Below are 14739 nucleotides of genomic sequence, written 5' to 3' on the forward strand. Positions count from 1 at the left end.
GGAAATAGAAAGTTTAGTCCGAGAAGGCCTAGATGTGACTCTAGGAGGGGTTTGAAGGTGGGGTGAGTGGTGAACTCTCTGGTATGAACGGGGAAGGAGTTCCAGGCCTGAGGGAAGGCACGAGCAAGACGTCAGTGGTGGGAGAGACGAGATTGAGGTACAGAGAGTAGGTTGGTGTTAGAGGAGCGGAGTGTGCGGGTTGGGTGGTAGTAAGAGAGAAACCGATACTCAAGTGTCATTCTCTTAGCATCACTGTGCTTGTTTCCTCATCTGGAAACTGGGGATTAAGTACCCATTCTCCCTCCCGCTTAGTTTACGAGCCCCGTGTGCAAAAGAGACGGTGCCCGTCCTGATTATCTTGTGTCTACCCCAGCGCAAAGTAGAGGGCTTAGCACGTGGCAAGCACTTAACGAATGCCACACTTATTCATTCTTTTTCAAGAAATGTTTCCCAGCTCTTAGGAATTGGTAGTTAGAATAGCCACGCTTGTTTTTGACATTGTCTTGTCCGGAGGGAACTAGGGCCCTAATCAGATCTGTTCCCTGACTGATTCCTGTTGGCTGATTGGAAGCAACTGGCTTTGGTTGGTTTCTCATCATTGGGCCCGTTTCCCGGGGGAGGCGCTTACCTTCCAGGAACCAGTAATATAATGAATCCTCAACGCAGGATGTCCAGTCGACACAATGTTAGTGAGAACGCCCCTCACGGAAGCCTCACGTCAGTCTTCCAGAGCTGGCGATTGACACGGGAGCACTAGGGAGGGAACGCTGCCGTGACTGGTCCCGTCTAGGGCAGCGGTTGTTTTATTAGGAACTCGTCCAGAATGGCTGACGCCTCCTGGTGTAAGTCGGAAGCTAACAATACAGCCAGAGACCTGCTGCTCTCCCAGCAAGTCAGGTTAGCAACTGTCTTGTCATTGCCAACCTTATCGCTTCGCTTTTGGATCAGCTCAAATAGGATTTCTCGGAATTTTTTTCCTCCGACAAGCCTGCCCGTTTTGGCTCGTCTCCTGTTGTTCGAATGAAGCTTCCTTTTAGAATTAAGGTTTCTGAACAAAACAGATAAGGCAGGAGGTCTAAGATATAGCTAGCACTTGCATCAATGACTGACCGAAGGTTGATTTAGTAAGGGGGAAAAGGTCTACTTTCTTTTTTTTTATTTTGCGGAGAAAACCGATCAACAAACTACTTTGAAAGAGTCGGTCATTGCCGATAACAGTTTCCAGAGCACAAGCCAAATTCCCCTTTTTCGGTCTCGATCAGCCCATCGCCACACCACACTGGATGATGATCAAACCGAAATGGAGGGAGCTTAACTGAGCTCCTTCTCCCAGAGGGCCATGGTGTCATCAGAACCTATTTAGCTTTGGAAATCTGACCCTGGGCAGTTCTGCAACTGGAACAGCCAGGTTTGCAGTTTCTCTAATGGAGCCTTTTAGCTTGCTGCGTGAACACTGACTTATTGGAAAAGAGCAAAATGAAGGCCCAGAGGTTTAAGGAAATGTGCCAAAAGTGTATTCATTGCTCTTCCTCTGGCTGGATTTGACTTGAGTGGTGTCACAAGTGTCCCTGTTGTTTCGGGGCTGCCGGGCACCGATCTGCCCGGATTGGAATGCGCCAGCAATCCGGCTTGAGCTGGATCAGCCGTTTAAAAAAATCCCCGCCCAACATGGATTGACCCTAGACTCCATCCCCAGATCCCCAAAAGGACTTTGATGTTTCTCAGCCTGGAAGGAACAACAAAGCGGCTTTAGACTCTTTACTTGGATGGCCATGGCTTCAGTCTGTGTTGGTTCCTGTTGTCCTAGGTACAGGTTGCTATTGTAGCAGCCAACAATCGAGAAAGGGTAGAACCGGGGTTACCGTAAGAGTCTGTGTACTCTGCGGCCACAGAGAGACTCACGAATGCTGGGGTGAAAGAAGGGGGAGAGAAGCAGCGTGTCCTTATAGATAGAGCACATTCTGGGTGTCAGAATGACCTGGGTTCTAATCCCGTCTCTTCCACTTGCCTGTGGTGTGACCTTTGGCAAGTCACTTCACTTCTCTGGGCCTCAGTTACCCCATCTGTAAAGTGTGATTGAGACTGTGAGCCCCAAGTGGGACTTGGACTGTATCCAACCTGATTAGCTTGTATTTACCCCAGTGCTTAGTACAGTGTCGGGCACATAGTAAGTGCTTATTAGGATCCCATCTTCTCCAAGGGGCCTTCCCCGATGAAGCCCTCTTTTTCCCAGCTTGCTTCTCCCTTCTGAGTCGTCTTTGCATTTGGATCTGTGATCTTTAGACATTGGATATTCTCCCCACCCCAGCGAATATCTACCCTGGCACTTAAAACAGTGCCTGGCACATAATAAGCGCTTAACACACACCATAAAAAAACCCCAACCCCACACCACTTATGTACATATCTTTAAATTATGTATTACATATTGTTTATTCCAGTTAATGTTTGTCCCTCCTGTAGACTGGAAGCTCATTATGGGCAGGGAACTTGTCTGTGATTCTGTTGTATTATACTGTCTCAAGCTTAATACAGTCCTCTGCACATAGTGCTCAAAAAATACCATTTATCGTTTGCTTAACAAATACCATAAAGATGTGTTTGGGGGTGGTGCACTTGCTCTCACCACAGAGAGCGAATTGCCCCAGGGCTCCCCCTTCTCCTTGGGGAATCCCTGGGGGCGAGTGGGAGCTCAAGCTTCAGCAAATGGCACAGAGGTGAACAAACCCTGGGGCCCACTCCCAGAATCTCTGCAGAAAAGGCAAGGAAGAGATTAAAACCTAGGCCTTTTTTTCCTTTTCTTTTTTTTAATGTTCCCCTTTCTAGACTTGGGCAGTCAGTGACAGGAAATTACTAGCTTTCTAACATATCCCTTTAAATTATTACTTTGGTGCTGAGCAAAATTATTGCTTTGGCACACAGTACTTCAAACTGGAAAGATCTAGTCATGGATAGGCTGGTCTTCAGAGCTGAATGCTTTGCTTTATTTTGCTTACCAAATCGTTGAGAGATTGGCATTAAGCTGTCCTGGGTTTGCTTATTGGTTTTCATTCCTGCTGAGTGATTTGAAGGAGATTGCTTGAAAATCCTGAGGCCTGCTACAGGTTAATTTTCCAAAATTTTGAGTCCATGCCCAAAATTGACCCATATTTTCCAATATCCATTTGGCTTCGCCTGGGCCATAAAATTTAGGCCTGTACAGACCTCTCCATCTCCATTACACTTCCCTCTACTCAAGGTGTACTTTTAATTAGTGATTTATGCACAGAGACTGAAAAGATAGCTTAAAGCTTCCCGGATTCTGAAGAAGTTTCCTCTTCTGTGCATCCGATTCATTCGGTGTTGAACAAAGCTAATTGTATTAGCATTCTTTTTCCTGCCTCCCTAGGGAAAAAGTTAGTAGATGTTTCAAGTTTGAAGGACTGAGTGCCAAAGCAATAATTTTTCTCACCGTCAAGGTAGTAATTTAAAGGAATATATTAGAAAGCTAGTAATTTCCTGTCACCGACTGACAGATGTTTTGCCCATATCTAAGATTTGCTTTCAGGCTTTTAGTAATTGCAAAGACACTAAAATGGATGGTGGTTTCCTCTTGGTATTTCAAAACCTAGTCTTGTCTCCCTTCCCAGCTTTATCCTAACAGTTCCATTTCCTTAGGAAAAAGTCGATCCACAGGCAACTGCAGCTTAAGCCCAGCTAACTTGCCGGGTGCCGACATTCCCTAATCCTAACTGCTTTTGACTTCTGACAGGTTCTTATCCGTCGCCGAAAGCTGGGGCTACTCTGGTGGTGTACAAGGACCTGCTTGTGCTGTTTGGTGGCTGGACCCGTCCAAGTCCCTATCCTCTCCACCAGCCAGAAAGGTTCTTTGATGAAATACACACCTACTCACCCTCCAAAAACTGGTAAGCAGTGAAGGGGAGATCTTTTGCTTCCACAGCGGGAACGTCTTTCCTCGGGTATGGGGGCTGTCTCAGGGTGTTGTTGACTATGGCAGAGGAAGAGAGATGTGCCATCGAAGCCCATTGAGGAAGAGAAGGAGGAGGACAACGAGGAAGGAGAGGAGGAGGGAGCCTTTCAGGTGGTTGACTCTGATGGGGTGGTGGAGAGTCCGAGCTTCGTGAAATGAAGTGCCATGCACCACGGCCCAAGGGTGCAGAGCAAAAAAAAGTTCCTAGGCCCAGAACTCTGTTCCTGGAGTGGTGGCCAGCAACAGACAACTGAGGCCACAGCCCACTTCCAGGGAGGTGAAATCACCCATAATGATAAGGCACACCTGTTAGCATTCCCCGGTGAGCCGAACAGCCGCTGAAGAACCACCCACGGCTCAGGAGCTGCACGCTGGACACCGCTGGGCTCGAGGCCAGTGGTTCCCAACCCCTCCACTGTGTGTTACCGAACTGATGGGTCATTAAACTATTCACCGTCCAAATGCAAGCCATTCCCATCCCTTGGCAAGGGCCAACCAGAGCTTGGGATACCTAGATCAGAGAGAGAAAACTGCTGGCAGAGTGGTCGGTGTAATTCACTGTGGAGTTTATTCAGAGAAGCCAGTTTGTAGAAGATGAGAGCTTGTTTTCAATTCCGTATGAACCATCCAAATTAGGGATGCAAGTGTGAATTTCACTTTTAAAGGACAGGCTATCCTAAAGGAGGTCCAGTTGCTAAGAAAAAAGGGGTGCCTGAACCAATTTGTCTAGTCTCAAGTATTTTTGCAAAATAAAAGGTTTTCTCTTTAGTATATAACTGCAAAGGTTTGCTCCCCAGTTTCTGGTTCCTATGTTAAAGCGTTAGACGGAAAAGTGACACTGGATTTCCTAGTTTCTTCCCGTCCTCTTCCCGTAGGTGGAATTGCATCGTGACGACACATGGTCCTCCGCCAATGGCGGGCCACTCTTCCTGTGTGATAGAAGACAAAATGATCGTCTTTGGTGGTTCCTTAGGATCTAGGCAAATGTAAGTCGGTTCAGTTCCTCCCCGGGCCAGTTGGAATACTTGTGGCGGGCATGATAATGATAGATAAACAGTGATGGTCCAATGGGACCAAGGCCTTCCTGCAAACCACAGTGTGTTTGATTAAAGTCTCGTCCTCCTGCAGCTCTCCTGTCATTCTCCTCTTAAATTCCTAATTGGCGGCGGGCCGGGGAGTGGGCTGCTAGTGACCTGGGGGGCTATGGCCCTTGAAACGTCATCCAGATTAGGGGGAGACGGCCAGGGAGCGATCTGTCTAGTCTTTGAGTGGGTCGGAGAGGGGAAAGAGTAGTGGATGAGAGGTCAACTCTTCCCCTTCTCTCCCTAGATTCATCAGCAAACTCAAAACCCCCCTCCCTGACCCATTCTATGGGTGAGGGAATCAGCTGGTGCTATTCCTCTGCTATTTTTGCCAGAGAATAAACTGGCAAACTTGGTTTGGAGACTAAGTAGGCCTGTAGGGAAAGCTACATGTTAACTACTCCATCCTCCTAACTCCAGGCTGACTGACTGTCCTGGTCAGATGGTATTTCTGCAGTGTGGCTCAGTGGAAAGAGCACGGGTTTGGGAATCAGAGGACATGGGTTCTAATCCCAGCTATGCCACTTATCTGCTTTGTGACCTTGGGCAAGTCACTTCTCTGTGCCTCTTACCTCATCTGTAAAATGAGGATTAAGTGTGAGCCCCATGTGGAACAACCTGATTACCCTGTATCTCCCCCAGCGTTTAGAACAGTGCTTGGCACATAGTAAGTGCTTAACATCATTATTATTATTATGTTGTTGTTATCTCCCATGAAAGGGATCGGTCCTACGTCTTCCCTCCACTCGCTCCATTTTATAGCAACCTTCACCGTCAACAAGTGTGTGTCTGTTAACTATGTTCTCTTGGGGTGTTTCAGACAATATCTCCCATCACACTTGCAATTCACAGCCTGGAGTTTACTGTTCTTAAATGGCGACCCGTAGAAGGATATGAACTAAGCTTCTCTTCTTGATGGTGCATGTGATTGATTGATTGATTGTTTGGAGAGAAGAAATATTTTCTGTCTGGGAAAAAGAGTGAGATCGTTGAGTACGGGCTATGCTGGCCTACCTCCGAGTTGTAGGTTTTTCCCAGATTCTCCCCGTTCTGTCGGTCGATGGGGCCCCTGGTGCCCGGCTCCTCCTGTCCAAACGTCCCCTCTGCTGCTTCTTGCTCTCCATTTCTGCTGACCTGTGGAGAGTGTAACGGGATGGATGTTTATTAGCTAGAAATTCCTGATGCTTGGACAGGAGATCCTAACAGCCAAGGAGTATCTGTGCTGCGCGTTAATGTAGAAGACCTGGCAGGGACTAAGCGGGTGTGCCCTAACGTTGCCAAACGTACTAAAAGGAGTGTTGTGATATAATGGTTCCTTTGGGACCTCTGAGTGGATTCATCATCAGCTTCTTGCCTGTGCTCTTGTCCTTGCAGGAGTAACGACGTCTGGGTCCTGGACCTCGAGCAGTGGGCCTGGTCTAAGCCAAACGTCTCCGGCCCCAGCCCTCATCCAAGAGGTGGCCAGTCTCAGGTGCCCTCTGCTTACACTTATTCCATTATTCCGTGAATGCGACCGCATCGTGGGAAGCAGCGTGGCCTAGTGGATAGAGCTCGGGCCTCGGAGTCAGGGGACCTGAGTTCTAATCCCAGCTCCACCACTTGTCTGCTGTGTGACTATGGGCAAGTCACTTCACTTCCCTGTGCCTCAGTTACCTCATCTGTAAAAATGGGGATTAAGACTGTGAGCCCCATTTAGGACAGGGACTGTGTCTAACTTCGTATCTACCCCAGTGCTCAGTACAGTGCCTGGCACATAGTGAGTACTTAGCAAATACCATTAAAAAAGGGGGTGGGGGAGATGGGAATCCCACGAGCCCTCTGCAGCCCGCCACCATGGAAGGGCAATCTAAATTCGGCAGAAAAGAAGTAAGCATCTTTCTCTTCTGATGTGTGTTTTCCAGCATCTGCTGGGTCCTAAGATTCATACCAGTGAGTGGTATTTATAGCGTGCTTACTGTGTGCAGAGCACTGTCTTTAGCGTGGGGGAGAGTATAGTACAACAATATAACAGACACATTCCCTGCCCACAATGAACTTACAGTCTAGAGGACGAGATAGCCTGAAGTCCAACAGTACCAAGCCATTTTCTGGTTTCACTTGTCAGGAGACACTGAGCTGGATGAGGTCTGAACTTTAATTTACGTATTTGACCAATCTAGAGCATATCCATGCAGTTTCATTGGCAACATTTAGTCCACTCTGTGGTTGTGGAGGCATTAAAGACCTGAGACCCTTGAGGTCTATGTGAATCACATGACTTTAGATTATTTGTTTCTAATCAAAGAGGCAGCGTGGCCTAGTAGAAAGAGGACGGGCCTGGGAGTTAGAGGAGCTGGGTTCTAATCCCAGCTCTGCCAGTTGATCTGCTGTGTGACTGTGGTCAAGTCACTTTAACTTCTCTGTGACTCAGATCCCTCATCTGCAAAATGGAGACTCAAAACCTGTTCTCCCTCCTGCTTAGACCATGAGCCCCACGTGAGACCTGATGATATTGTATCTACTCCAGTGCTTGACGGTAGCAAGCACTTAACAAGTACCACAGTTCTTATTATTGATTACTTCCCTCTTTTGCCTGCCTTTTCCAGATCGTCATGGACAACCAGACCATCCTAATCCTTGGAGGCTGTGGAGGTCCAAATGCAGTAAGTTTGTAGATTTTTACCAAAAATAGTTCTTAGGGGCTCCAGGCAGTCAAAGTGCCACCTGAGGGAAGATTTTTTTCTGCCCTGACCTGTTTCATAAGAGTCTTGGAGAAAAGCATTCTAAGATCAGGCATATCACACCCATTCCTCCTGGATGTTTTGCCCCATTCTCTTCAAGGTGCTTGTGCTAGGCATTTTGATAACGAGAAGCAGCGTGGCGCAGTGGAAAGAGCACGGGCTTTGGAGTCAGGGCTCATGAGTTCGAATCACAGCTCTGCCACTTGTCAGCTGTGTGACTGTGGGCAAGTCACTTAACTTCTCTGTGCCTCAGTTCCCTCATCTGTAAAATGGGGATTAAGACTGTGAGCCCCACGTGAGACAACCTGATTCCCCTGTGTTTACCCCTGCGCTTAGAACAGTGCTCTGCACATAGTAAGCGCTTAACAAATACCAACATCATTATTATTATTATTATCAGCGATCCTTGTTCTTGTTCCGGCCTGAAACAGTCACTTCTCCTATTTTTTCATTATCAGTTACAGTATTTCTTGAGGGCTTATTCTATGCAGAGCACTGTACTAAGTGCTTGGGAGAATACAATCCAATGGAATAGGTAGACACGTACCCCTGCCCATAACTAGCTGACAGTCCAGTCCAGAGAGGGAAGGAAAAGAGGAAAAGTTGAAGTCTAGTTTAGGGTTACTGAGAAGCATCATGAGGTAGTGGAAAGAACCCAGGCCCAATGTTCAGGAGTTCTTTCGTAGGGTTCTACTCCTAGTCCCCCATTTGTCTGCTGTCTGACCTTGGACAATTCACTTCACTTCTCTGTGCTTCCATTTCCTCATCTGTAATATGGGGATAAAATGCCTATTCTGTCTCACTTGTAAGCCCATATGGGATAGGGATTGGGTCTGTCCTAATTATCTTTTATCCATCCCAGTGCGTAGTACCATTTTGGGCTTATAGTAAGCACTTGGAAAATAGCGTGACTGTGGTTCTTATTTTTTACTGTTGTTATCCCTGGCTCAGTAATAAACGGTAGTAGTAAAGTCACTTTTCTTCCTTTTTCCCCCTGAGGCGAGATTTGAAATGTAAAGAGCTGTCACAGTCCAAGTGCCTCGGATCTGGGGGTCTTTATTTAAGAAAGATCCCTGCTGGGCGTCCCCCATATGTTCTTTCTGCCGAAGCTCTCCTTTTGCAAACATTCCCTAAGTCCAGCAGAATGGCTATACCAAAGCACAGTACCCCAAGTCAAGTTCAGGCATCTGTTCTTTCCTTTACAGCTCTTCAAGGATGCCTGGTTACTGCACATGCACTCTAGCCCGTGGACCTGGCAGCCCCTGAAAGTGGAGAACGAAGATCACGGGGCGCCCGAACTCTGGTGTCACCCAGCCTGCAGGGTAAGAGTGGGGAACGGCAGCCAGCTGTGAGGACGGATTTCCCGCAGCCCGTTCACCTCTCCCGAGATGGTGAAAGTGGCTCTTAGATCGTCACCAGCCCTGTGACGCCAGGGCAGTGCTCCCTGGGGCGTTTTCTGTCTCGTTTGAGGCTGAGGCACCCTGGAAGTCTCTCAGGCCAGTCGAGAGAGAGAGAGAGAGAGAGTTTCTGGTTGGAACAAGTCGGTAGTAACGTCCCCTCTGTTTTTCAGGTGGGCCAGTGTGTGGTGGTCTTCAGCCAGGCTCCCAGCGGGAGAGCACCTCTCAGCCCCAGTTTGAACTCTCGCCCGTCTCCCATCAGTGCCACCCCACCAGCCCTGGTGCCCGAGCCCCGGGAGTACCGCTCTCAGTCCCCCGTAAGGAACGCGGACGAAGTGCCCTGTGTCAACGGGCGCTGGGGGACCTTGAGGCCCAGGGCCCAGAGGCAGACGCCCTCGGGCTCCCGGGAAGGGAGCCTCTCCCCGGCCAGAGGGGACAGCTCACCCGTCCTGAACGGAGGGAGTCTGTCCCCCGGAGGAGCTGCGGTGGGCGGGGCCTCCCTAGACAGCCCAGTTCAGGCGGTTTCTCCCAGTACCCCATCCGCCGCAGAAGGGTATGACGTGAAAATCGGACTTTCTCTGGCCCCCCGGCGAGGATCCCTTCCGGATCAGAAAGATCTGCGATTAGGCTCGATGGATTTGAACTGGGATCTGAAACCCTCTTCCAGCAGTAGTCAGATGGACTGCACGGACCACCGGACAGTCGGGGGAAGCCTGAGGAACCCCCCAGAACAGACGAACGGAATCCACACCCCGCCTCACGTGGCCAGCGCGCTGACGGGCGCCGTGTCCCCCGGGGCTCTGCGGAGGAGCCTGGAAGCCGTCAAAGCCCTCTCTTCTAAAGGTCCGTCTACTTCTGCAGCGCTAAGCCCTCCTCTGGTGTCTTCCCCAAGTTCCCCTGGGAGTCAGAGCCTGAGCGGCCCGGAAACCGTGCCCATCCCCCGCCCGGGCCCGGCCCAGGGGGACGGGCACGCCTTGCCGCCGATCGCCCGGCGCCTGGGCCACCACCCGCCCCAGTCTCTGAACGTCGGCAAGCCCCTGTACCAGAGCATGAACTGTAAGCCTATGCAGATGTACGTGTTGGACATTAAAGACACCAAGGAGAAAGGGCGGGTCAAGTGGAAGGTGTTCAATAGCAGTTCTGTGGTCGGGCCACCCGAAACCAGCCTGCACACGGTGGTACAGGGAAGGGGCGAACTCATTATATTCGGGGGCCTCATGGACAAGAAGCAGAACGTGAAGTACTATCCCAAAACAAATGCCTTGTACTTTGTGCGAGCGAAAAGATAATATGGCAAAAACCGCGTTCCAAACCCCTCCCCTTTCTGTGGCTTTTTCTTTTGAATTTTACACAGTCATGCAGGCATTTCAAACTGTGAATTGCGGGGGGCGGAGGGGGATAAATAAAAGTAAAATCCAAACAGACTCTACAAAACCAAATCTCCAATTCCCAATCTAACCCTCACTCCAGGGGCGGGGGTCAGAAGTCTCCATTAAAAAGTTATATTAAAAAATATATATATGTATATATATATTATATAGCCAATTCTGTTTACAAAGGGGGAGAGATCTCCGTGCTGGTTCCGATAAAATTGTTGCTGTGTTTTAGCAGAGGCCTTGCTGCCTTTTTCTACTTTGCTTGTAACTAGACCCAGAAGTTAGGGAACATACCAACTAACACCAAATACCTTCTTCAAAGAACCAAGCGTCCGATACAGACTTTTGTCTACTGCCCTCCCCGCGGTTATGAGATGGGGAGCCAGGTAAGGAAGAATGCGCAGAGGGAGAGCTAGAGACTTCAAGCTTGAATGCTCTGAAATAGCAATGCAGATTCAACGCAACTGCCTGTGGAAAAATAGCAGTGTTTTTCTTTCCCCCGCTCCACCCCTTCTGGTGATGCAGAAGGGACTGAAAAGCAACCTACACTAGGAGGGAGACAAAATACCTTTGGTTTCCTCAAGCCTGGGCTTCATTCAGCCCTCTTTGGTCTCTCCCGACCGTGCCTGTCTCACTGGGAGAAGTGTAGGGAAGCAAGATGGGGCTGTTCCTCATTGAAATGCCAGAATCGTCAGGAAATCCACATCTCTACAACCAGCATGTAGCCTAGTCAGTTAGACTGCCCTCGATATTGGAATTCTCTGACAATCACATTTGGTTGTAACTTGCCAAAACCCCAATCCACTCATTGTCTCTCCGATAAAGTCTTCCCTCGGTGGTGCCTGCTTTTCCAATTTCTATGCAAATGTGGATTCCGTTTTTCATACCCTTTAAATCAGTTCTTCTGGGTTGAGTTTGAGAGGAAAAAGAGGTATCTGCCAGGAACGTGTCCGGTTGGGTAGTAGGGGAGGGGCTTTAGCCTATGCCGGTATTCTTGGGGTGCCAGAGGTGAATTTTTAGATGCCAACCCTGTATATTTTCACGATACATACTTGTAGCTACTCAGAAATGCCTCCCTCTTTCTCAATTCCATTTTCTTCCCAAGCATGTTGGACCTATTATCCACGTTTGCAAACGAAAAAGGTCACTGGCTGGGGCTTCTGCCCACGATTAGCAAAGTGTCATTTTCCCCAAGAACTTTTTTCTTAATCAATTTTCCCAAAATCCACGTTTCCGACCTCATAGGTCAGGTGTCAGTGATTTGACTTAAGTCAGCCAGAAAAAGGGTGTGTTTCGGAAAGCAGTGAAGTACGTTCTAGATCTACTTCCTTTCCTCTGGCTCTGTGGAGAGCTCCATTGTCACAAGAAGATCAGAGCTAGAAAAGTTGGGTGATCTGGGAAATGAGAGTCAACCAGGCCCTAGAGTCATAACACGTAAGGGAAAGGCGGAAGTAGACGTGATTCCAGTCGGATACTAGATGTTGGGCATAAATGTGATTCTCGGTGATTTTTGAGCAGGATATGAGAAAAATCCTTATAAATTCCAGTTCTGCCTTTAGAACTCTCCATCCCTCTCTCAGCCTTGTGGGAATTTCCTGGACCCCAGAGATCAGGGAGACTCAGCTTCAACTGGGTCCGGAGCCCCGAATTTCTCCAGTATTGCAGTTTATTTGAACTGCGGGGTGTTAGGTCAGTCCTGGTGGAAATTCTCTCCTGTTTCCAAGCCCAGCAAAGTGCCAGCTCCCAGGAGAGGAGGTGAGTGTGGGTCTGAGGAAGTGAACCACATTCCATCTTCTTAAATGAGCGAGCTACCCACGTGCCTACTTACTCTGCTCTCCGACTAAGCCAAGCTCAGTGTTGGTCCCTGGGCTCTCTTCTCTGGGACCGTTTCCATCCCTTTCTTGGCTAGGACTGTTAGACCGGGCGGGGGTCATCTTTTGCCAGGTTGTGGTGGTCTGAAAGAAGAGCACTGATTTAGTCACTCTTGCCAGAACCTTGGAGCTGAAATGGGGTTCGGGAACCGAAACGGTCTCCAAAGCCCACTTCCCATTTCAGAACAATGACTGGAAGATGAAGTAAGTAGTTGGGAGACTGAAGTGGGTAAAGATCTCCTTAGTAGTAGCCAAAATCACAACTCTAGCCCAGCCCTCCACCGCCCCCATCTCCCAACCTGGCTCTTAATGCTGCATCCCCATTCTGGGAGCGGCAAGCGAAGGAGGTGTTCTTTCAGAAAAGAGCGTGGCTCCCTACTGGAAATCTGCTGCTACACTCTCACTCCCAGGCCCGTCCTGAGCTGGGTTACAGCTCTCCAAGAAAAATCTTCCTCGCCTCCACTCATTTGGTGTTGAAGATTCGGGTGTTGGGTTGGAGTGGGGACCTGCCAACTTAGCTTGCACCTGGGGGCCCCTGAACACCAGAATTGTGTTAGAAGGGGACGAGGGGGTCTGTGTGAATCTTGAGGGATTCCGAGCCCGGTATGGTGGATGAGCCCGGGTAGATCCCCAATCTAACCACGGTGGTGGGCCTTTTCCAGCCTTACCCCTAAGCCACATGTGGCATGGGACTTGAAACGGGCATGAGGCCAGCATCTCCGAGCTGCGTCGGAGAGAGAGTTGATTAAATGCGATTTAACAGGCACGCTATTCCAACACGATCGACACCGCTCTTGTCTTAAATCTGCTGAGAAAACAAAACAAAACTTTGTTCTCTAAACCTCAGGAGCACCGGGAAAAAGAAAGAAAGGAAGATCTATTTATCAGTATTTAACTATTTAAAATGATTTTGTTTCTACTTGAAGCTTTAACCCCTTCCAGTCCTACCGAGTGCCTTCCAGGTTTGCAGCATTGCATGGACATAACGGCTCACTCCATGGAATTTGTAGTAGGAGTTTCCAAATGTTCCCCACCTTCCGTGAAAAGCGCGCCAGTTCTCCTGTCCACTGTGGTCCGTGGCACGGGGGTTTATGTGTTTTGATTCCACGTCTTCCGTAGACACAGAGATGGTAGTTGTGTTTTGCCTTTGTTTTGTGGGAGCACGCGCTAGAGTTCTAGAAACAGGTTTGTTTTTTTTAAGGCACAGCTGGGCAAACCACTCTCTCAGCCTTCAAATGCTGGCAATTTACAACAAAAACTGAAAATCAGAAGTAGGCTAAGAAGAGCTGGGATCTGGTTTCAGCTTAACATTGAGGATAAATAGCTCAAAGTTCAGGCCTCTAGTCAATGAAGAATGAAAGGACCTTACCTTCCTCTCTCTCTGTCTCCCCCTCTCTGTTTCTCTCTTTCTCCCTCCCTTTCCCCCTTCTCTCTCCTCCCTTCCTCTCTCTCTCCCTCTTCCCTTCCTCCCACCCCATTCCATCTCTCCGGATTCTTCTCTGCTTTGCCTCTCTCCTTCCCCCCATCCGAAGTGACATTCCAGGTCGGTTTGCCCCTCTGTCTTGGTCCTTACGGTGATCCTGGCATGGTGATGTTCATTGCTTTTGCTTCATTTGTGGTCCCTTACCAGCTTATAAGTCAGCGTGAAGGATCAGAAGTGAGAGAGAAAGTGAGAGAAAAAGTGACCTCTCCCCTCTCCCGTTCCCCTGCTCGCGTGTTGCAGAAGGCATGTTCTGCCCGGTTCCTACTCAATGGCTCCCTTAGTGGTTCATTGTTGAATGAGAGAGAAAACCGTTGTTGTTGACTTCCTCTCCGCTCACCACCGACCAACGGGAGTCCAGGTCAACACCCAGTGTGCTCCGATGTAACTGGTGCTGTGAGTGAGGTTTCCCGTATGACTCAGGTGTACCGCCATGACGACTTACCCTGTTAATAGGCATTTTAGGCACATACAAGTGTAGGAATGAAAAGTGGATTTCATTGATATTTAAATCTGTGTAAATTTCATTTTTGTTAATGTTCCCTCCCCTCCCCCAATGACTTTTTAGCAATTTAACAAATAAAAAAGTATGGAAACGGTTTAGTTTTGTAGTGAAAGACCTTGCGGCGGCAGGCGGCTTCTGTGATCACGCATTGGTGCCGAAAGGGTAACTGGGGGGACGTTGCCAACCTGGTCCCCAAAACTCACACGTTTTCTTTTCTTCCTTCCATTCTGATTGTTCCTTCGCTGAGTCGGAGTAACCATAGTATGAAGTCCAAGCCCGTATCAAGTCGCAGTTGAGCTGATGTGCGTAGATGAAAAGATCTGAGGATCCCGTTCTCA

General features: G+C 48.8%; 1 protein-coding gene across 2 annotated transcripts in view; it reads left to right on the forward strand.

Annotated features, from left to right (window-relative positions):
* Positions 1-14496, forward strand: part of FBXO42 (F-box protein 42) — a 106729-nt gene extending 92233 nt beyond the window's left edge. For both annotated transcript variants that reach the window (XM_029064589.2, XM_029064590.2), the window contains exons 5-10: positions 3752-3905; positions 4846-4956; positions 6427-6523; positions 7638-7694; positions 8978-9094; positions 9343-14496. In XM_029064589.2, the coding sequence (XP_028920422.1) occupies positions 3752-3905; positions 4846-4956; positions 6427-6523; positions 7638-7694; positions 8978-9094; positions 9343-10458 (1652 nt within the window). In that variant the 3' untranslated portion in view covers positions 10459-14496. The remainder of the gene's footprint in view (positions 1-3751; positions 3906-4845; positions 4957-6426; positions 6524-7637; positions 7695-8977; positions 9095-9342) is intronic.
* The last annotated feature ends 243 nt before the right edge of the window (positions 14497-14739 follow it).

The sequence above is a fragment of the Ornithorhynchus anatinus genome, chromosome 5, assembly GCF_004115215.2.
Source record: "Ornithorhynchus anatinus isolate Pmale09 chromosome 5, mOrnAna1.pri.v4, whole genome shotgun sequence".
Taxonomy (NCBI): domain Eukaryota; kingdom Metazoa; phylum Chordata; class Mammalia; order Monotremata; family Ornithorhynchidae; genus Ornithorhynchus; species Ornithorhynchus anatinus.